At 48.0% G+C, this 23,948-nt stretch overlaps 1 protein-coding gene across 5 annotated transcripts in view; it reads right to left on the bottom strand.

Annotated features, from left to right (window-relative positions):
• Window positions 1–23,948, bottom strand: part of pla2g6 (phospholipase A2, group VI (cytosolic, calcium-independent)) — a 104,519-nt gene that overhangs the window by 42,861 nt on the left and 37,710 nt on the right. For all 5 annotated transcript variants that reach the window (XM_072492174.1, XM_072492178.1, XM_072492176.1 and 2 more), the window contains 2 exons: window positions 18,014–18,229; window positions 13,718–13,901 (listed from right to left, as the gene is read on the bottom strand). In XM_072492174.1, the coding sequence (XP_072348275.1) occupies window positions 13,718–13,901; window positions 18,014–18,229 (400 nt within the window). The remainder of the gene's footprint in view (window positions 1–13,717; window positions 13,902–18,013; window positions 18,230–23,948) is intronic.

Below are 23,948 nucleotides of genomic sequence, written 5' to 3'. Positions count from 1 at the left end.
GGCTAAAACACAGTTTCATCATCTCTACAGCTCTTCACCTGGAATCTCAGCAGTCAAAGAACAGGTATCGCTTTCCTCTCTGAACTTTTAGTAAAGTCCAAAGGGGAAATGCAAGTTTTGCAAAAATAATTCACACAACATGGTACTAACATTCCATTAGCATTAAGTAACAACATTTACTTGGGTTTAAGGCTCATATTTTACCATTCGAGCTTTCAGGCCCTTTGAAGAAATTTCTTCAAAGTCTTGATAGATATTCAGGATTTGAATAACTCACGGGTTTTTTCTCAAGAAGCGTAACAAAAAACACAGGTCATTTTGCAATGCAAATGACATGGCAGCAGTAACAACTTACATTTAAACAGTGCCTTTAATGTAATAATACGTCGCAAGGCCTTTCACAGGAGCATTATAAACTAAAACCGGAGTGACTACACAAAGGGATTCCAGGGCAGGTGGCTTAAAGCTGGTTTAGAAAGGTGAGCAGTGAAGCCACAGGGACTTCAAAGACGTCAGATTTGATACCCTGTGCTAAGTTAGTTCATCTAAGTCAAAGCCGCACTTCTGGGCTACTGGAGAGGAAAAATCAACCAATATCCAATATCTTGGAAACGCAAAGAAAATTGATCATAATATGTATGCAAGCAGGACCAAGGAAGGGATAGCCTCAATGTTGACATGTAAAAAGTACTGCATATAGCATGGAGAAATGGATTGGTGTTGAAACAGCTAAGGCTAAAACTGCAAGAGGTTAGTATGTCTTTGCAGATTTATCCTTCAACGTGACTCACTAATGCGGCGCTGGTGTAAAAGATTGGAATTACGAGGAAGGACTGGGTGAACATGGAGAGAAGGCATCGGAGTAGAGAGCATATCGAGGTAAGGAAGTGGAAAATCAGAGTATCACTTTTAACTGCCAGAGTATGACTTGGACCCAGTAAAAGGCAAAGTTGGCAAGTCATGCTGCAGAACCTTAGTTAGCCCACACTTGGAGTATCGTGTTCAATTCTGGTCGCCACACTACCAGAAGGATGTGGAGGCTTTGAAGAGGGTACAAAAGAGGTTTACCAGGATGTTGCCAGGTATGGAGGGCATTAGCTATGAGGAGAGGTTGGATAAACTCGGTTTGTTCTCACTGGAACGACGGAGATTGAGAGGCGATCTGATCGAAGATTATGAGGGGCATGGACAGAGTGGATAGTCAGAAGCTTTTTCCCAGGGTGGTAGGGTCAATTACTAGGGGACATAGGTTTTAAGGTGCGAGGGACAAAGTTTAGAGGAGATGTGCGAGGGAAGTGGTTTTTTTTTTACATAGAGGGTAGTGGACGCCTGGAATTCGTTGCTGGAGGCGGTGGTGGAAGAAGGTACGGTAGTGACATTTAAGTGACATCTTGACAAATACATGAATAGGATGGGAACCGACACCCCGGAAGTGTAGAACGTTTCAGGTTAGACGGGCATCATGGTCGTTGCAAGCTTGAAGGGCCGAAGGGCCTGTTCCTGTGTTGTACTTTTCTTTGCTCTTTGTATATCAGGGAAATTCAACATTATTAAGGGGTGATCAATACAGGAAATGGATTGAAGTTGAAGAAAAACCCTGAAGGCATTTAAAGAATTATCAGAAGATGCTAGGGAAGCACTCTAGGATGCTTCTGTCTGGAGGAGCTAAGATTAGTGTTATTCAGGATTTTTTTATTTTTTTTTAAAGTTAGAGTACCCAATTATTTTTTTCAAAGTGGCAATTTAGCGTGGCCAATCCACTTAACCTGCACATCTTTGGATTGTGGTGGTGAAACCCATGCACACGAGGAGAATGTGCAAACTCCACATGGACAGTGACCCGGGGCCGGGATCAAACCTGGGTCCTCAGCGCCGTAGGCAGCACTGTGCCACCACGCTGCCCCGGAAATTGAGGAATAGGTACGTCACTGGCCCAACCCAGGAGAACAAGCCCACAGCCACTCTCATCCAATTTCAGACATTAGATACACCCATTTCAGTCAGGCATCAAAAAGATGGCTGCAGCACATGTGGAACTGCATCTTCAGGAAAGGAGGGTATAAACTGAAAGGATAATTATGAGTAAGGCAAGTATGAGGAGAGAGTATATTCAAGACAGAGGTTGATAGATTTCTAGATACTAATGACATCAAGGGATACGAGGACAGCATAGGAAAATGGGGTTGAGGTAGATGATCAGCCAAGACCTAGCTGACTGGTGGAGGAGCACCCTCGAAGGGCTGAATGGTCTACTCCTGCCCCTATGTTTCTATGAAAATGACAGCCTGGGTAGCTTTGTGGTGCTGATTGGTTACATAGCTTCTTGGTGCACCAATTTAGCCCTCTGATTAGAACGTTAAGTCAGGACCCGCACGCCTTATGACCGAGGCCCTTGTTTTCTCTTTTGAAGGTCTTCTGAATGTCTGAACCGGCCTGTTGGAAAGTCAGTTCTTGCCGTTTTTCCACTTCCTGCCAGCGTTGTCTGCTGTTTCGTTTTCTTTCCCAAAGTAATTTAGTTGTTTGCCAGCTCAAGTTTCAATTCCGAATGGCATTTCTTCAAATCGAGTTTCCTACTCTCCTCGATGGCCGACTGGCATCTATTTGTCATCTTCCGCCACCGTGTTTAAAAGTCACCATCGCCTCCTCGACACCTTCTGCCTGCCCACAAAAGTTCAAGAAACCCAGGCAGCGGCTACGCATCATTCACACCTTTCATTTTGTTAAAGGCCCGTGATTCAGTCTGAAACTTAACTGATCACTGCTCCTGTGGCTGCACCCACTACTTCGAACAAACACCTTTTTTTTTTGGGTGGCAGCCATCAGTGCCTGTTCATCGGAGAGGAGACATTTTAAAATTCAGGATTTTGGCATCCATTTCACAAGCACCCCAATCTAAAGCCAAACAAGCACCAAGTTGTGATCCGCCCATTGTTGGGCTAAAAGTTGGGGAAATCAGACTGAGCGCCACTCAGAGTGCGCAAAGATGCGATGACGGGCTACCAGCATAATTTGTATTTTCTACTGCCTGTTGTGCCGAGGCTGAACCAACGTGTAAACCTCTATTACATCAGAGTCGGCGTTAAATCAGAAAGGACACAAATCCCAAGTACAAAACAAATGCCTCTTGCCAAGTTCTTTGCCAAGACCATAAATAATAATTACGACATAAAAATCCTCCTTTCCTGGGGCCAGCAAGGAAATGGTTTGAACAGCTCTTTCATTCCACAGCACCAAATCATTCCTTTTGGAAAAAAAAATCTCTCCGCGAAAAGTTAGAAAGATCTAAGGAGAGCATAGCCATAGATCAGTGAGGCCATTTAGCACCACAGCCGAGACTGACCATGTCTTCACTTCCAGCAAAGGTTACTGGGCAACAATCAGGACTCTGCTTGAATTTGTTTCTTCTTAGCTTAGAAAGAGAGGGAAGGAGAGAGAGAGAGAGAGAGACGAAGGCCACTTTTCCCCCACCACCTCCTCCCCTGCCAAAGCACTAAGTCAGCATAACTTGGACTTGGAAGTTTCCTCATCCGCACAGTCGAGAACCACATCACCTGAAACACTGAACCATCTCAAGAGAGCTCAGCAATACACACTGACACGCACATGAAGGAGTTCGCCATGGCATGGATTTACTTATGCACTTTTTGCAAAATATTTTTATCTGCCCCTTTTCGCCAGAGGCAGGCGACCAACTTGCCTGCTGCCAGTGAGATTCTGTCAACGACGCTCTTTACACACAAAAAGAAACTTGGATAGTGAGCAGGCCAGACTGCTTGCAAACCCTTCGCCCTCCCTTTCACAGTCCAGGCGGGACTGCTGTAATCATAGACTTGCCAATTCCCTTCCAAGCTTTCTCCTTTCATAGCCCTTATGTGAATTAAGCAAATTAATTCACACCCTTTTCATGTATGTCCCCCATAGAAAAGATTTGATGAAACGTTGTATTTGCTCGAACCAACAACACCAGCAAAAAATATGTACCATTTTTTTCACTCGAGTGTCACACGACGGAAAATGCTTCCTCCAAGGCTCAGCTGTTTTTCTTACCATTCTTGAGGACTTTGCGTGAATACCTCATACACCACCATACTTTGCTGAAATTCTAGGGACAATAATACATTCTTGCGAGGTACTTTTAATCTCAAACATTTCTAATACATGCTGCTAGTGGAGAATGCCTCGCAGTGACCTGGAAAGCTCGATGATGGAATGCACAAGAAAAAACTTACACATACACTGACATAGCACACAAGGTTAGCTTAAGCTAAACCTGCATAAGAAACCGGTTGCGAAGACTGTGCTGGTTTCAGACAGTGGGGTAGTTGGTGGATAATATCCTAGACGCAGGACAAAATGCACAGCTCTGCAAAAAGCTCTACTGGGCAATCTCAGGAGGAGCGCATAGCCATAGCGTTACAAGCCGTGTCCTTCTGGGTGTATAAAGCGGGAGGAGGCAAGTACTGGCGTGGAAGGTGCTGAAAGCTCTTCACTGTATCTAACCCATGTTGTATCTGACCTGAGCGTATATGATGTCATCACTGGCTGTAGAGAGAGACATGCATGTTCATTTCCCAGCACTGTTACCCTTCACCTTTAGAAGCATAAAAACAAATATTTGTTAATAAAATACACAGACACACAGACACTACTTTCCACAAACTAACGTAAAATTGCTTATCAACACCAGCTTGTTTTATTCTTGCCCGCCCCCCCTGCACTGATTTGCTCCCTTCCTCTTCTGATTGTCCTGATCCACACTGGGCCACATTTACATATGACCCAAGCATCCTCCAGTACCAGGCTCAAGTGACTGTGAAGCACAGCTGAGCAGAACCCGATCCTCGTGCATGCGCTTTCCTGCAGGCCACTGTATCGGGAGGTTGAATCCCGGCTTACTTTACCCGGGGCCCACAGCTGCTGCTTCACTGGCTGAACTCAACCAATTCAACACCGTTTCGAGTTGGACACCAAAAAGCCAAGATTCTGCAACCAAACCGGGATCAACAGCGGACGCACGAAAGGCGGGTAGTGGAATTATTCGACTGGAAGGCCACATAAAGGGTGGTGGAACTGTGGAACTCTTCATTCCAAAATACTACTGAGACTCGGATGCCAATGGAAAATTTCAAAATTGTGATGGGTAGGTTTGTATTCAGGGTTAAAAAGTCAAACCGAGTAAATGGAGTTGAGTTACAGATCTGCCATGGTCTCACAGAATGGCGGGACAGGCTGGAGGGGCTGAATGGTCCACTCCTGTTCCGATTGTAAAAGAGGAACTGAGAATGGCAAAACAATTACCGTCATACAAATAGGATGGCAAATTTTGTCCTCTCACTTAGGAGGATATTAAACCCGAGTCCACAGGTGTTGAAAGATAGAATACTCACACTGAATTTACACCCTTTCAACGGAAATATATTGCTGCTTGCACTCTTCTGAACTCAAGGGCAATCCACAAAAGGCAACCAGGTCCCTTTTGTCATTCAAAGAAAAGGACATCCTCAAAACAATGGGCGCGATCCAAATGTCGAAAAGCAGCTCGCCGCGGCGCAGCGTGGCCGATTAAAGATAGAAAACCCCACTCCTGGGCTCAACCTGGCTCAATATAAAGCCTGCCCATTGTGGGCTGAATCACCTTTTAGCATATCTGCATATTAGAGCAAGACAGCTAGTCCCACTCTAATATACAGTTCCCCGAGGTACCCGAGGCTTTGGAATCTGTCCCCTTCCCCTTGGAGACCTTCAGCCATTCAGCACTGGTTCCGACAAACCTTTTGGCTAAGATCAAGTGTAGTATCGCACTTGATCAAGTGAAGCTGAGGATTTCAATGTCGATCGTGGATTGGAGAGCACGGAGGGATTGAAGACATCGAAGAAGAAACGTTTAGAGCTCTGCTGCTATTGGTGGATCTTCATGCTGGTCTAAGCCTCTGGTTTAGGCCTAACGCGGATACAGTTTAGACTCAACGTGTGAGCTATGGCTGCAGCTGCATCCCAACCACCAGGCTGGGGAGTGCGAAACACTGTCCGAGTTACAGTGAAGAAGTCGGAAGGGGAGTCGTCTGTGGATCGGAATTTCTTCATGAAGCGGGTGCTGCTCGAGTGCTGCGGGTTTCAAGCAACAGACATCTTCTGCTTGCAAGACTTCCCCAACAATGGATATTTTGACGTCACCTTCAAAAGTGTTGCAGCTTGCATCAAATTCTTGAACTTGTTTAAAGAAAACGGCAACCAGAACCCCCTGTCTATCCTGATTGCGGAGCCTCTGTTCACGCTACCGTCGCAGCAAAACCGGGTTGTTACACTACACACGTATAACCCCCACGTCCCCGTGTCTGATGTGCTTACGTTCCTCGCCAGGTACGTTGAGCTGAAAAGTAACAGCGTGCAACTGAAGGACACCTTTGGAATTTGGACAAGTGAGCACCAGGTCAAGGTGACCCTGAGAACAGACGGCGACGGAACCATCCTGCATCCCCCCTCCAGTTTCGCCATTGGAGGAAATCGAGGCTATCTCTACTACGTGGGGCAGCCACGAGTATGTCGCACCTGTGGCAAAACGGGGCAAGTTGCAGTCAACTGCAATGTCACCTTCTGTAGAAACTGCAGGCAGAAGGGACACATGACAAAGGACTGCAAGGAAGACAAATGCTGCTAGCTGTGTGGGGAGGCCGGCCATCTTTACAGGGCCTGCCCAAAACACGGGGCTACGCACGCACAAATCACCAGCGGCGGAGTCAAAAAAGCAACCACAGAGAAGATTTATGCACCCTCCATCGACAATGACACCACAGCACAGAATGCTGGAAATCAACAGAAGGGCCCTCAACAAAACGTGGAGGCTCCAGCACACCCTGACAACACAACCCCAACTTCATCTGACGAGAAAGACTCAATGGAAGAGGATGGAACGAAGAATGAAGGGGGCTGGGAAACGGTGAATAGGGACAAACTAAAGAGGAAACAAAAATAAACTGAAGAAATCCCTAATGGTGAATGGCAAAAAGCGGCCTTAGCGCCGACACCTCCTCCAATGAGGAAAAACAAGCTAAGGATCAGCCTCAAATTAAGAGGCCAAGCACCAATGTGGAACGGGATGTACAGACCCCCAGACTACAGGCAGAAAAGACAATGAAACACGCCGCTGGTTGATGGGAACAGCAATGTGACCAACGCCCACCAGACGCCGGATATTAAAAACAAGGTCACAGACCAGCTCCAGAAATAGAGCAGCAACAACCCAGGCGAAAACCGGCCTCCAACCCCAACGCCCACTGACTGCAACGACGGACGCCAGGGCTACATTACTCCCCCATTGCATCCCCGTCGAGTTCACGGGCCCAGTGCGGACCAGGACACCTTTCTCAGCCCTGCAACTGTGCAACAGTTTGCGAGCACCACCAGCATGCTGGGGAACATTCAACAGCTGGAACACCCAACTGCATAGACTCTGGACTCTGAGACTGGTAAATCTACCTTTTTAAAATGGGGTTTAAAATTGCATCTATTAATGGGCGAAGCATTAAAGGTACTTTGCGGTGTGTAGCCACACTCAACTACTAGCAAACGTGAAAGCCGACCTACTGTTCCTGCAGGCGTGCGGAATTCCTCAGCAACTACAGGCGCTGGTCGAGCTGGTAGTCCCACGGGCCATCCATCTGGTCAGGAGGAAATGACTGTCGTTCCTCCGGCCTGAGTATTCTGCTGCGGGGAGGCAACTTCACCATCTCCAACATTAAGGAGATGGTGGGCGGACGCCTCCTCGTAGCAGACGTCAAATACAAAAACGTCCCTCTCAGACTTATTAACGTGTACGCCCCGGCCGTAAGGAGTGAGCGGCTGCCAGTCCTTCAGCAACTCCCACTGCTGTTGGCCACCTCCAATCCGGTCATTCTGGGCGGTGACTTCAACTGCATCATCGATGCGGCTGGACGATCCAGCAGAGCCGACAGCAAACTAGACGCTACATTCAGACTCCTGATGGAAACAGTAAAAGACGCCAAGCTGCTCAACGTCTTCAGCAACCCTGCAGAAGGAGCGCAGCGTAGATACACATGGTCCCAGCCAGACGGGTCCGTCCGCTCCAGGATAGACTTCTTCTTTGTGTCCCGTGCTTTCAAGGTCAGGTCCACCGATGTTGAACCAGTGTTCTTCTCTGACCACTGCCTCCTACCGGTCGACTGCCACCTGCAGCAAAACCAGGGGCGGGCAGGGGGACATGGAAGCTGAATGTAAAACTGCTGACTCCTGAGAACCTCGAGGAACTTAAAAGGGATTACAAAGGTTGGAGAATCGTGAAACCCCTCTTTGAGTCTCCACATCTCTGGTGGGAAGCAATCAAGGGGAACATCAAAAGGTTTTTCATCCTCAAAGGCATTCAAAAGGTGAGAGAGAGATGAGGGGCCATGTCCAGACTCCAGAAAAGTATGCAGAATTTGCTCCAGCTGCAATCGATGGGGGTTGATGTCAAGGAGAATCTCCAAGAAGTGAAGAGCCAGCAAGCCTCGCTCTACACCTCGGAGGCCTCCAGGGTTATCTTCCATTCCAGAGTCCGCTTCGTGGAGCAGGATGAAAAGTGCTCACGCTTCTTCTTCCAAAAGTTACACAGAGAGACCTCTGTGATCAGCAGCCTGAAGGAAGAAAATGGCTCTGTAACGTCATCGCAGTCTGACATCCTGAGGATCAGCAAATCCTTTTATCCCGGACTGTATGATCTGAAGCCAACAGATAGCACTGTTTCCCAGACCTTCCTGTCGTCTATCACGGAGGTCTTAGGCGACAACGAGCAGGAAAACCTGGACAAACCGCTAACTCTGGATGAGCTGACAAAGGCCGTCAAGTCCTTTGAGACGAGTAAAACTCCCGGAAGCGACGGCTTACCGGCTGAGTTGCATTCGGCTCTGTGGGACTGGATGGGCCCAGACCTGCTGGAAGTGTACGAGAGTATGCTTCTGGACAGCAGCATGTCAGAATCCATGAGGAAAAGCATCATCACCCTCATCTACAAGCAGAAGAGGGAAAGGGAAGAAATTCGAAATTGGCGACCCATTTCACTGTTGAATGTGGATTATAAAATTCTAGCCAAGGTCATCGCCAATCGGGTCAAGTCTGCTCTGGAGTCGGTGATCCACCCTGACCAGACCTGTGCTGTACGGGGCAGGAAGATCTCTGATAGCCTTGCACTTCTCAGGGATACGATCGCCTACAGGAGGGTGGACACCTGCCTCATCAGTCTTGACCAGGAGAAGGCCTTTGACAGAATATCGCACACCTACATGATGGATGTGCTCTCCAAAATGGGGTTTGGGGAGGGAATTCGCAATTGGATCAAACTGCTCTACACAAACATCTATAGCGCAGTCTCAATCAATGGGTGGGAATCAGAAAAGTCCAGATCAAATCTGGAGTCAGGCAGGGCTGCCCTCTCTCCTCGGCCCTGTTTGTGTGCTGCATAGAACCTTTTGCCGAGTCCATCAGGAAGGATCCGGGTATAAGAGGAGTGACGATCCCAGGCAGCGGAGGCGTGCAAGTCAAGGCCTCTCTGTACATGGACGAGGTCGCCGTCTTCTGCTCGGATCCCGCGTCTGTACGCAGGCTCTTGAACGTCTGCGACCAGTTTGAACTGGCCTTGGGAGCAAAGGTAAACTGCGGCAAGAGCGAGGCCATGTTCTCTGGGAACTGGGCCGACCGGTCCTTTGTCCCCTTCACTGTCAGGTCAGATTACCTGAAGGTGCTGGGGATATGGTTTGGAGCGGCCGGGGATTGCATCAAAAACTGGGAGGAGTGCACAGCCAAGGTAAGACAGAAACTGGGCATGTGGGAGCAACGCTCTCTCTCCATTGCGGGAAAACCCTGGTCATCAGGTGTGAGGTACTCTCGGTGTTACTGTACGTAGCGCAGGTCTGGCCCATTACCCGACCCTAGGCCGCAGCAGTCACCCGGGCTGTCGTGTTGGGTGCTCTGCTACATCGACGAACCAACACGGTTGCGGATAGTACAACTCAGTTTTATTACTAACAATAACAACATCTGTAAACTGGTTACTGTGGTTCGTTCATTACCCTCTAACCTGTGGACCTAGCCCTAATACTATCTTGGAGAAGCACGCCGCACATGGTGATTGTCTGAGTGGCTTGCTGTGAGCTCTGTGCCCTGAGCTGTCTCCTGCTGGAATGAGTGGGAAGTGTCGTGTTTCCCGTTTTATAGTGTGCTGTGTGTGTGTTGATTGGTCCGTTGATCTGTCCATCAGTGTGTATGTATGTTTGCACCATGATGTTTATCTGATTATCATGACACGGGCCATCTTCAAATTCATCTGGAGATCCAAGATGGACCGTGTCCGAAGGGACACCATGTACAAACCTCTGGATAAGGGAGGGAAAAACGTACCCAACGTCTCCCTCATCCTGATGGCACCTTTGTGTCCAGCTGCATCAAGCTGGGTGTGGACCCCCAGTATGCAAACACCAAGTGTCACTATATACTGAGGTTCTACCTGTCCCCGGTGTTACGAAGGATGGGCCTGGCCTCATTGCCGCGGAACGCTCCAAGTAGTTGGACCGTGCCGTACCACCTGTCTCTCGTGGAAACGTTTTTGAAGAAAAACACCTTTGACCACAAGGCAATGAAGCAGTGGTCAGCACGTAATGTCCTCGAGGCCCTCAGGGAAAAGGAGACTGGGGAGGACGTTGGACGGTTCCCTGAGCAGACTGTCAGAGCCATCTGGCAGAACGGCTCATCACCAGAACTTACAAACAAGCACCAAGACCTAGCTTGGCTGGTGGTGAGAAGGGCCCTCCCCATGTACACCCGAAGGCTCAGCGCCGTTGCACGCTGCCCTCGGAGTGGCTGTGGGGGAAATGAGACGGTCACCCACCTCCTTGTGGAATGTGCCTTTGCAAAGAAGGTCTGGAGAGAGATGCAGTGGTATTTGTCAAGGTTCATCCCGAGCAGCTCTGTGACACAGGACTCTGTGCTCTACGGACTGTTTCCAGGGACACACACCGAGACAAACATCAATTGCTGCTGGAGGGTCATCAACTCATGAAAGACGCTCTTTGATCTGCCCGAAACGTGCTGATCTTCCAGTGCAAAGAATTGTCCTCGACCAAGTGTTGCAGACTGGCACATTCCAAGGTCCAGGACTACGTGCTGAGGGACGCACTCAAGCTTGGGGCAGCTGCCACCCAGGCGCAATGGGGAAAGACCACTGTGTAAGGTCTTACCAGCAAATGTACACTGAGGGGCGGGTAACAGTGTAAACCCCCCTCGGTCTGGGTCATTAACACTCCAATGTATAAAAGAAACATGACGATGTAAATATTTAAGAAGGAATTGTAATGTAAAGAGGGACATGTGTGTAATGCCATCCCAATTGAATGGAAGAAAGTCAAGTGGACTTTGATGGAAATGTACAGTCAAGACAATTCAAAATGTTCTGTAATGTTTATTTTAGATTTTATGAATAAAGCATATTTTTTGTTAAAAAAAACTGGTCCCCGTTTGCCACTTGTGGGGGTTTCCCAAGGGATTGGAGATTCCCAGGTGCTTGCCCTTTGTGGAGGGCGATACACTGGCACTGTTGGTGCCACCTGGACACCCCACCTGGGTGCCAGCCTGGCATTTCAAAGGTGCCCTAGTGGCACTGCCAGCTGGCAAAGGCACTGCCAGGTTAGCCATGCCAAGCTGGCATTTGGCTGGCGATTGGGCCAGCGGTGCCCTGCGCAGGTGTTGCCATTGGGCTGGGGACCTTCCCATAGTGCATCGGGGTTTGGGGATCGCATTGGGGCTCAGGAGATCTAGGTGCCATTTCAAAATGGAGTCTGACCTCTCGCTGCACTGAGGAGTTCCGGCGGGCGGAGCTCCTCGGTGTAGATAACGGGGCTATGTGCGGCCTCGTCCACGCATTGCCCCCTGAGGACCCTTATTTAATGCGAGTGGCATTGTATAGCCACGTGTTTCTCAGCGCTGCGAGCGCCAGGAAAAATGAGGCTAAACGCGCTCGCATTTAGTTGAATCGCGCCCAACAAGAGTTGGAAATACTCAGCTCTGGTAGCTTCTGTGGGGAGAGAAACAAGAGTTAATGTTTCTGGTGCAACATGACTGCATTCCTGAAGAGTCTCGGAACGCTAACTCTGGTTCTCTCTTCACAGTTGCTGCCAGGCCTGCTGAGTATTTCCAGCACTTGCCGTTTTTAGTTCAGATTTCCAGCAGCAGCCATTTTGTTTTTATTTTCACTTGATAAGGTTCACCGTGTCCATACAGGCTCACCGTGTCCATACAGGCTCACCGTGTCCATACAGGCTACCCACCATTAAGTCTAACACAGCCAAATCAGGCTCCTCCAAATCTTTGCCAGGTAATGGATCAGGAGTTGGCAAACATTTATAACCATCTGGCAACTTCACCCGCAATTACAAATTTCACCAAACAAAAAAGTCCCGTTTCATCCTTCCTGCTGAAAGAGCAATCTAAAAAAAAAATAATCACCTTCGACATTCCCTATCGAGTCAAAACTTGTTTTAAAATAAAACAAGTACCGTGTGGCTGAAGAAAAGGATGAACATAGAACATACACTGCTGAAGGAGGCCATTCGGCCCATCTAGTCTGCACCGACCCACTTAAGCCCTCACGTCCACCCTATCCCCGTAACCCAATGATCTTCATTAACTTCTGCAATTATCTCTCACCTTTTGCATCTTGGTCTCACAATCACAAAGTAAGGATATAAACACAGCAAACTTCTTCATTGTACATGACAGACATTTTGCAGGGACCGGAGTTGTGTGCTCGCCAGAGATCCTGTACACCTCAGCCAGAATACACAATGCAATTAGGTATACTTTGTGGTCATTGTAATCTCGGCAGTTATTCCTGCACAAATGATGACTACAGGTTCTTCGGTACTTAATTCCCTCCGATGTCAACATTTGTTCGCAGGTGACTCGTGGATCAGGTCCGTTTGAAAGCATTCCGCGTCAGCCATCAAATGGAACAAATGCCACTTTTACACACAATATGACGCCTCCACAATATCTCGGAGAAGCAGCCCCCCTCCTCCCCCCAGCCCCTAAGTTAGAGTGCCAGGGTAAACTTCACAATGGGCTGAAGTGCAAACATAAAGGTTTTCGTTCCGTTGGAGGAGGAGCAGAGAACAGTACCAGGGATGGGGAACTTCAGTTAGAGCAGGCTTAGAGGAGCTGGGACTGTCCTCCTTTGAGCAGAGAGGCTCGAGGGAAGATGCAATAGAGGAGTTCAAAATCATGAAGGGTCTCAGAGGTTGCGTAAATAAGCAGAAAATGTTTTCTCTGGCAGGGAGAATCGGTGATCAGAGAAAACACATATTTGAGATAATTGGCAAAGGATCTAGTGGGGAGATGGGATGATATTTCTTAAACATATGATCTTGAATGCCTCAAAGGGTGGTGGAAACAGATTTTAATGGCAACTTTCAAAAGCAAATTGGAAAATTTGAAACGGAAATATTCTCAGCGCTGTAGGAAAAATGCAGTGTGTGTCGGGAGAGGGGGACTAATTGGACAGCTCTTTCAAAGAGCTGGCATAGTCATGATAGGCTGAATGGCCCCCTTCCGGGTTTTGTCCTTCTCAGATAACTTTTCATCCCTCAGGGTGCTTCAACAAAGCTCAGCGAAGGATTCGAAAGACGTTAAGGAGCCAAGGGAGCCCCGAGGGTAATTCTGTAAAGTCGGTACGTACCTCAATGACCTGGCAATTAGACTGGCGAGCTGCATAGTGGAAGACAGTTTCCCCATTCCTGTCTGCAATGTCCAAACGAACTCCGCACCCTTCCACCAGCTCACGGACACAGTCGATATCCTCCTTCTTGCAAGCAAGGTGTAGCGGGGTGAAGCCCTCTTCGCTCTCCGTATCATTGATGCAGCTGTACAGAGAAGTGCACATTAGTCCCACTAGTCACACAATTGCACATATCAAAGAAAATCATGCATCAGCATTGAAGCAAGCGATCTATGGACTTCCATACCCAGTGAAGCAGTTGGGGCTCCTTCATTAAATGCTTTCAAGATAAAGATAGATAAGTTTCTTGAAGGATAAAGGAATAAAGGGTTATGGTGTTCGAGCGGGAAAGTGGAGCTGAGTCCACAAAAGATCAGCCATGATCTCATTGAATGGCGCAGCAGGCTCGAAGGGCCAGATGGCCTACTCCTGCTCCTAGTTCTTATGTTCTTATGATCCAGGTCTGGCAACAGCACTACATCCCATTTTTCTTGACACCATAACTTGTCAAAACCATCAGAAAATAAATTGGCATCCAGTCTGATTTTCAACTTACTTTTCTAGAAGACTTTGTAACTTTTATTCTTTTTATTGTTGTGAATTTCTTCCACATGACTAGGTTCTGGCTCCCACATGACTAGATTGTGGCTCCCTCATGTTCCGTTCAACCCCAATCTTCCCTCTCTTCCAGGAACAGCAATGCGTCTGCTCAGCTTTTATGACTGATCCAGCCTCACTGCCGCTGAAAGCCCACCTGACTGTCCCAGTCCCTATTCCATCGGCAACTCCTCGGAGGTCCTCTGCCTTTCTTTTGGAGATGCGCATTTCCCCAGTCCTTTCCCCCTTTCACGGTGTCTCCGGCTTGGCATGCCATCACTAAAATGACACACAGGATAACCTGCTCTCGAGCCCTCTATCCGCATTACCACATCACCAGCCAGCCCCGGCATCTGCGCAACCTAGAACAGGCAGAGTCAAACTCGGGGGCGCGACCCGCGGGTGGGTGTCAGGAGGGTCGCGGAGCCATCCGTCGCGGCGCTCCTGATCACACAAATCTGCGCTCAACAGCCGCAGCAGCCGGCTGTTAATAACGCCGGCTGCAAGCGGCCTTCAAAGTGGCCGCGAACATGTAAATAAAATGCGGCCGCATTGCGCAAAACTATGGCGTGGGTCGCGAACGTCGGCCGGCGTGGGTCGCGGAGGTCGGCCGGTTGGTAAAAATGGGTCCCCGGAAAAAAAGTTTGAAAAACACTGACCTAGAACACGCCAGATGTGAGAAATCGTGGCACAGTTATAGGCCCAGTTCCAGACCATCACTTATAAAAAGCAGTCACTCTTTAAAGCCATAACAAATAACCGTGAACAAAAACAGAAAATGCCAGGAATACTCAGCAGGTATCTGTGGACAGTGAGGCAAAAGTTAACATTTCAGGTCAATGACGCACAGGACTGATGAAAGGTTGTCCACGTAAAGTGTTGATTCTGTTTCTCTCACCACAGATGCTGCCCAGCCTGCTTTGTATTTTCAACATTTTCTGTTTTTATTTCAAATTTCCATCATTGGCATATCTTGCTTTTCTTTTGTTTAACTATAATCTTTGCCGGATATCTCAGAAACTGTCTTTGCTGTTACGTCGCTGATGGGAAAGTTAGAGAGCTCATTCAATAACTATTAAGAATTTATGATTTACAGCTTCTTTCCACTATTAATAATCAGCTATGCGTTGGTTCATAATGCGAATTCTGCACTAGTCCTCAGCATATCCAAACAGGGTTATTTAAATTCATTCCATGGAGCAATTATGGGCCACAAGGGCCAGGCAATGACGAACACCAACAAGAAAGAATCGAACTATCGCCTCTTGACGTTCACCAGCAATACCATCACTGAATCCCTCACCATCAAATGCTGGGGGTTATCATTAGCCAGAAACTTAATTGGATCAGCCATATAAAGACTGCGACTACAAGAGAAGGTCAGAGGCTGGGGATTCTGTGGCAAGTAACTCACCTCCTGATCCCCCAAAGCCTGTCCTCCATCTACGAGGCATAAGTCAGGAATGCGTTAGGCTGCTCTACCTGCCTGGATGGGTGAAGTTCTGACATGGAAGTGCGACTCCATCCAGGTCAAAACATTCCGTTTGATCAGTATCCCATCCGCCAAATTCAACATGCACTCCCTCCACCATCGGTGCACATCGTCATCAGTGTGTACCATATGGAGGAAATACTTTGCTTAACTTGCTCAAATTTCAAGAGCAATTTCCAAAGTCATGACCTCGGTCAGCTAGAAGGACAAGGGTAGCAGATGCATGTGGCGACCACCATCTGCAAGGCCCCCTCCAGGCCACACATCATCCTGACTTGGAACGATATCCCCATCACTTTACTGTCGCTGGGTCAAAATCCTGGAACTCCCTTTCTAACAGCACTGCGGATTGCAGTGGTTCAACAGGCAGCCTTCTCAAGGGCAATTGCGGATGGGGAATAAATGTTGGCCTCACCAGCGATGCTCAGGTACCATGACTGATTTTTTTAAAAATGCATGAAATGGCAAGATAGAGTCTCTGACTGTTCCATTCATCTCCCACCCTCTCCAAATACAATCATGCTTTCTCCTTCTGTTTGTCTTTGAAATTTAGAATCATAGAATTCCTATAGAGCAGAATTCCTACAGTGCAGAAGGAGGCCATTCAGCCCATTGAGTCTGCACCAACCCGTTGAAAGAGCACACTACCCCAGCCCACTCCCCCGCCCCATCCCTCCACCTAACCTTTGGACACCAGGGGGCAATTTAGCGTGGCCAATCTACCTATTCCGCACATCTTTGGACTGTCGGTGGAAACCGGAGCACCGGTAGGAAGCCCACGCAGACACGGGGAGAACATGCAAATTCCACACAGACAGTCACCGAAGGTGGGAATTGAACCCGGGTCCCTGGCGCTGTGAGGCACCATTGCTAACCACTGTGCCACCCATAGGCAGACTGCAAAGCCATATTGACCAAGAAAATAAGCTTTAAATTGACACTCAAAGTCTTGGTTAATACTAGGCATCACCGACAATGACTCTCATCCTCCCCTTCTCTCCATTTTTCCATCTCTCACTATCTAATGAGTAATGAATCCTCAGATCACCAAGAGTAGTGATTCCATCAATACTAAGTCCTACAACTTAATCACAGTGCCCATATGCCTTGCTAAAATTCCCTTTCTTTTTGTTTTACTCCTTCCCATTCTTTCAGAATATTCCTTTTCTCCAGTACCCGTTGTCTCTCCACCCTGACTAGGATGGATTGGCCAGTCAGCAAAGTATCCTTTATTTCAAGATAATGCTTTAGTGCAGGGAAAACAAATATTTACCACCCAAAATCAGCATTTAGCATTCATGTGCACAATGTGATGTATTTATGGGACAAACGCATCTACTCTGTTCCACTAGGGGCGGCACGGTGGCTAGCACCATGCCTCACAGCGCCAGGGACCCAGGTTCGATTCCGGCCTCGTGTGACTGTCTGTGTGGAGTTTGCACTTTCTCCCCGTGTCTGCGTGGGTTTCCTCCGGGTGCTCCAGTTTCCTCCCACAGTCCAAAGATGTGCAGGTTAGGTGGATTGGCCATGGTACATTGTCCCTTTGTGCCCAAAGATTAGGTGGGGTTACGGGGGAGTTGGCCTGGATGGGGTGCTCTTTCAGAGGGTCGGTGCAGACCCGATGGGCTGAATGGCCTCCTTCTGTGCTGTATGGATTCTATGATTTCTCTCAGCCTCAGAAGAACACCTCTACGCCTCCATTCTGCCATGCTAATTCAACCATCATTTTGAGCTCTCTGCCAACCAACCAGGTGAGTCAGTGACACAGTGGTTAGCACTGTTGCCTCACAGCACAAGGGACCCGGGTTCGATTCTGGCAAAGATCAGCAGGTTAGGTGGGGTTACGGGAATAAGGCGGTGGAGTGAAAATACATTGGGCGCTCTTTCAGAGGGTCAGTGCAGACTCAATGGGCCGAATGGCCTCCTTCAGCACTGTAGGGATTCTATGTTCAAATTTAAATTTCAGACAGGGTTACACTCGGCCAGGTAGTCACCTAGAACTAGGAGACGAGGAGAGAACAAAAGTATTAACCCATTCAGTAATTGCATGAAATGAATCATTCATAACACAATCTGAAGCTGGAGATCATTGGATATAGGAAGCTTGGGGGAGGCGGGGGTGGTCGGACATTACATACACCTACACCTGCCGAACACAAATCCTTTACCACATGATGTGATTGTGGCGGAAGCTCTCCTTCATGCTCATCTCTACGGCCACGTGTGCCAAGGGCCAGTTTGGGTGGCTTCGCAAACAGTCGGTCAGCTGTTGCACAGTGTCAACCTTCAGCACGTCCGGCGAGATCTCGTAGAACGGTCTCATCTTTGTTGCAAACTGTGAGAACACCGTTCTCGCCTCCACCTCGGAGCTCACCTGGAACAACCTGCGAAGACATAAACCACCAAAAGCAAATCATTTATAAAAGACTTAGGGCAGCACGGTAGCATTGTGGATAGCACAATTGCTTCACAGCGCCAGGGTCCCAGGTTCGATTCCGGCTTGGGTCACTGTCTGTGCGGAGTCTGCACATCCTCCCTGTGTGTGCATGGGTTTCCTCCGGGTGCTCCGGTTTCCTCTCACAGTCCAAAGATGTGCAGGTTAGGTGGATTGGCCATGATAAATTGCCCTTAGTGTCCAAAATTGCCCTTAGGTTGGGGTTACTGGGTTATGGGGATAGGGTGGAGGTGTTGACCTTGGGTAGGGTGCTCTTTCCAAGAGCCGGTGCAAACTCGATGGGCCGAATGGCCTCCTTCTGCACTGTAAATTCTATGATAATCTATGAAATCACTTGCTCCTTTCCTTCAGTCCTCCCCCCATATTTGGGCTGGCAGTGACTTTGAGGCAAGAATCCGTTATTTTCGAGAGAAGAAAAAAAAAGTTTTCTGACTCAGAAGTTTGAACTGCAGTTTTTGAACCCTCGTTACACACAGAGCTGCTTCTAAAAAGGAGCTCAAAACATTCTGCAATGCGTCTCCTGCTGGTTAAATGATCTTGTTTATACCACAGAGCAGATTCACTCAAGGAAAGGCGAAAACTGCGGCCAAACAAACTTTGTTGCTGCCAACCAACCCAGCTGCCTGCTGGCTCTGCTCTGCACCACGACTGATGTTGCTCTATGTACATCAATAGGTCCTAACAAACGACTCAGGAAAATTCAAAGCACAAAAGAATTGGAGGCATCCTTGCGCCATGGGTCGGTGAATGGTTGGGAGTGTGGGGATAAAGAATTCGCGCTCTTGACTGGAGGAATGTGACCAATGATGGGCGGCACAATAGCACAGTGGTTAGCACTGTTGTTTCACACCTCCAGAATCCCAGGTTCGATTCCCGCTTGGGTCACTGTCTGTGCGGATTCTGCAGGTTCTCCCCGTGTCTGCCTGGGATTCCTCCGGGTACTTCCGGTTTCCTCCCACCGTCCAAAGATGTGCAAAGGTAGATCGGCCATGCTAAATTGCCCTCAGTGTCCAAAAAGCTTAGGTGGGGTTCCAGGGATAGGGTGGAGGTGTGGGCTTGGCTAGCGTGCTCTTTCCAAGGGCCTGTGCAGACTCGATGGGCCGAATGGCCTCCTGCTGCACTGTAATTTCTAGGATCTATGAATGGTGCTCCCCAGGGAACTGTATCTTCGCACAGGGCAAACAGGATGACTGGAATTTAAGCCTTTACCTCAAGACCGTTGGAATTCGGGGCGGCACGTGGCGCAGTGGTTAGCACTGGGCCTACGGCGCTGAGGACCCGGGTTCGAATCCCGGCCCCGGGTCACTGTCCGTGTGGAATTTGCACGTAATCCCCGTGTCGGGGTGGGTTTCATCCCCACAACCCAAAGATGTGCAGGTTAGGTGGATTGGCCATGCAAAATTGCCCCTTAATTGGAAAAAGAATTAAAATAATTGGGTACTCTAAATTAAAAAAAAAAAGGGATGTAATTCGAGAGTCAGGAACTCATGCTTTAGTTTACCCAGGACCTGGTTCCGATTCCATCTGGAGTACAGGCTTCCATTTTGGAGACCGACCCCAGAAGAACCTTGGAAGAGCTACAAGCTCAGATTCACCAGGATGACACCAGGGCTTAAAATGATTAAATCACGAAGACATGTTGCATAAACTTCGATCGTATTCACTAGCAGACTGAATGGGTGATGTGACCCGGGTGTTTAAAATGATGAAGGAATTCAATATGGTGGATTCAGAGAAACTATTTTCACTGGAATAAAAATGTATAATTTTAAAATTGGAGCTAGGCCGTTTAGGATGTCAAATCAGGATCCATTTTTTCCAGACAAAGGAGAGTGCAAATGTGCAATACTGGAACGGTTTCTATACGACATAGGAGCGGAAGTAAGGCCATTCGGCCCATCGAGGCCACGCCACCATTCAATCATGGCTGATTTCAACTCCATTTACCCGCTCTCTCTCCATAGCCCTTAATTCCTCGAGAAATCAAGAATTTATCAACTTCTGTCTTAAAGACACTCAACGTCCCGGCCTCCACCGCCCTCTGTGGCAATGAATTCCACAGACCCACCACTCTCTGGCTGAAGAAATTTCACTCAATAGCAGGCCAAAGGCTAGGAATCCTGCAGCATGTAACTGACCTCCCGGCTCCCCAAAGCCTGTCCACCATCCACAAGGCATGAATCAGGAATGTAATAAAACCAAATTAGTACGGATGCTGGAATCTGAAACGAAAGAGAAAATGCTGGAAAATCTCAGCAGGTCTGGCAGCGTCTGCAGGGAGAGAAAGGAGCTAATGTTTCGAGTCGCTTAGACAAAGAGTCATCGGACTCGAAACGTTAGCTCCTTTCTCTTCCTACAGATGCTGCCAGACCTGCTGAGATTTTCCAGCATTTTCTCTTTCTATAAATCAGGAATGCAATGGAATACCCCCCACTTGCCAGGGTGAGTGCAGCTCCATCAACATTTAAAAGGCTAGACGCCATCCAGGACAAAGCAACCTGCTTGATTGGCACTCCCATCCCACACTCCCTTCACCACTGATGCACAGTGACAGCAATGTGAAGCATCTCCTAGGTGCACTTGTAGCACATTCCAAATCCACAACCTCTACCACCCGGAAGGACAAAGGTAGCAGACGCATGGAAACACCACCACCTGAAGGTTCCCCTCCAAGTCACACACCATCCTGACTTGGAAATATATCATGGTTTCTTCACTGTCGCTGGATCAACATCCTGGACCTCCCTTCCTAACAGCTCCGAGGGTGTTCCTGTAACACGTAGACTGCAGCGGTTCAAGAAAGCAGCGTGGCACACCTACTGCAGGGCAATTAGGGATGGGCAATAAATGCTGGCCTAATCATTGACGCCCATATCCCACGAACAAAGATAACAAAAAAAAGCTGTGGGTGCGCTGTCAACTGAATTTTTTAAAACTGAGAACAATCAATTTTGTTGAGTTTAGAGTGCCAAACAATATGGGATAAAGATTGGTAGATGGGATTGAGGTGCAGACGCACCATAGACTAATGGAACAGGCTTTCATGCTTCAAGAGGCCCACTCCAGTTCCTATGCCCTGAGATTTCTAAATGTAACATGGGCTTACAAGACAAAATACAGTTTTTTTTAAAAAATAACCAAAGGAACAGTGCTGGAATTTGGGCTCGTGTCCAGCTCCAATAGATAAGAGAAAAGGTCCATTTTGTGATGATTCCCGTAACAGCCTCCCCTAACAGGCGCCGGAATGTGGCGACTAGGGGCTTTTCACAGTAACTTCATTGAAGCCTATGTGTGGCAATAGGCGATTTTCATTTTCATTATATTGAACCTACTTGAAACAAGTCTGAAAGAGCTGCATGACGTAGATTTTGTCCTTCAGATGAAAATGTTAAACTGAGGCCGCACTAGCCTGTTTCAAAGGAGCTAAAAATTCATGTCACGATGCAAAGATTTTCAAGGTTGATTTTGCACTGAACAAATTGGATACACTAGAAATGCCTTTTAAGCTATTGAATCTTCGGTGAGGCAGGATGTCCAAGTACAGTTTTTTTGGATTCCATAGGTGTGTACCACTGAGCCTTAGGTTTTGCATGGGAAGGTTAAATCTATGTGGCAAATAAATTGTGTCCCAAGTTACTGACATTAACATATCTGGTGCTCAGATTTGGATCTATCCAGCAGCTAAACAACGGTGCCACGAGCACCCAATCATACAATCAGGATAAACCAGTGAATCAGAAACCTAAGTCCTAATAGGACCGAGTTACCTCTCCGCAAGGGCTTTAATGCTGCATGTTATTCTTCTGCTTCCAGTTGCACAACCCTGAAAAAAGCTGGACAAATTCTGGCACTGGGACCAACTGCCAGAAGTCAGGCCAACACTAATTGTGCCAGGGCAGCACAGTGGCGCAGTGGTTAACACTGCTGCCTCATGGCGGCGAGGTCCCAGTTTCGATCCCGGCCCTGGGGCCACTGTCTGTGTGGAGTTTCCACATTCTCTAGTGTCTGCGTGGGTTTCATCCCCACAACCCAAAGATGTGCAGGGTAGGTGGATTGGCCACACTGAATTGCCCCTTAATTGGAGAAAAAATAATTGGGTACTCAAAATTTATTTTAAAAAACACTGCTGCCGAAGGCACGGAGGACCCGGGTTCAATCCTGGCCCCGGGTCACTGTCCGTGTGGAGTTTGCACATTCTCCCAGTGTCTTCGTGGGTCTTGCCCCCACGACCCAAAGATGTGCCAATTTGGTGGGATTAGCTGAGCTACCTTGCACCTTAATTGGAAAAAAAAATGATTGGGTGCTCTAAATTTAAGAAAAAAAACACTAATCGTGCTAGAGTGGTCATTGCCAACCTCGCTCTTTGCTTCCACAACCATTCACAGCGAGCAGAGAAAAGGAGAGGAGCCGGTGGCTTTTGGCAAACCGCAAAACAGTGAGGGATTTTCCCAAAACTTAAATAATAATAATCGTTTTTAGTGTCACAAGTAGGCTTACATTAACACTGCAATGAAGTTACTGTGAAAATCCCCGAGTCACCACATTCCGGCGCAGGTTCGGGTACACGGAGGGAGAATTCAGAATGTCCAATTCACCTAAACACCAGGAAATTGGATTGGATTTGTTTATTGTCACGTGTACCGAGGTACAGTGAAAAGTATTTTTCTGCGAGTTGCTCAACAGATCATTAAGTACATGAAAAGAAAAGGAAATAAAAGAAAATACATAATAGGGCAACACAAGGTAGACAATGTAACTACATAACACCGGCATCGGATGAAGCATACAGAGGTGTAGCGTTAATCAGGTCAGTCCATAAGAGGGTCATTTAGGAGTCTGGTAACAGCGGGGAAGAATCTGTTCTTGAGTCTGTTCGTGCCTGTTCTCAGACTTTTGTATCTCCTGCCCGATGGAAGAGGTTGGAAGAGTGAGTAAGCCGGGTGGGAGGGGTCTTTGATTATGCTGCCCGCTTTCCCCAGGCAGCGGGAGGTGTAGAAGTAGGTGAAATGGTGAAAAAGGGAAAACGAAAGAGACTTATATTGCTGTAGTGCTTTTCATGATGTCAAGATGTCCTAACCATTGAGCCTCGAGGTTAAATCTACCTCCCCATTCATTTGCAGCCCAGGTAGCCGATGTTAACCTGTCTAGCATTCAGAGTGGTCATCCAGCAGTGAAACAACGGTGCCTCACCACCAATGAAATGCAGTCACGGCTACAAAGCAGGAAACGGGGCAGCCAATTTGCACACAGCAAGCTCCCAGAAACGGCAACGCGACAACGACCAGATAATCTGCTTCTCGGTGAGGTCATTTGGGGGATAGATACTGTCCTGGGCGCAGGAAGATCTCACCTGCTCTCTTTGAATTTCTTTTTACCTCCACCTGAAAAGGCAGGGAGGATTTGACCCCCCTCCCCGACCCCCTCATCCAAAAGGTGCATCACTCCCTCGCTCGATCTCTGGAGTGCCAGTGCAGATTTTCAAGCTCAAGTTGAATCACATGCAGCTTGGACTGCAACCTGGCCTTCGTAAGCAGGTATTAGCATCAGAGCTAACGCTTGGGATGTGGCATGTCTCGGGCATGTGCTATAAAACAAGCCATGATAATCCATAATAAATTATAACACTGTGCAGTCAGCTACGCTGAACC

This window comes from Scyliorhinus torazame, chromosome 29 (assembly GCF_047496885.1).
Source record: "Scyliorhinus torazame isolate Kashiwa2021f chromosome 29, sScyTor2.1, whole genome shotgun sequence".
Classification (NCBI taxonomy): Eukaryota; Metazoa; Chordata; class Chondrichthyes; order Carcharhiniformes; family Scyliorhinidae; genus Scyliorhinus; species Scyliorhinus torazame.
This window is presented reverse-complemented; position numbering and strand designations above follow the sequence as displayed.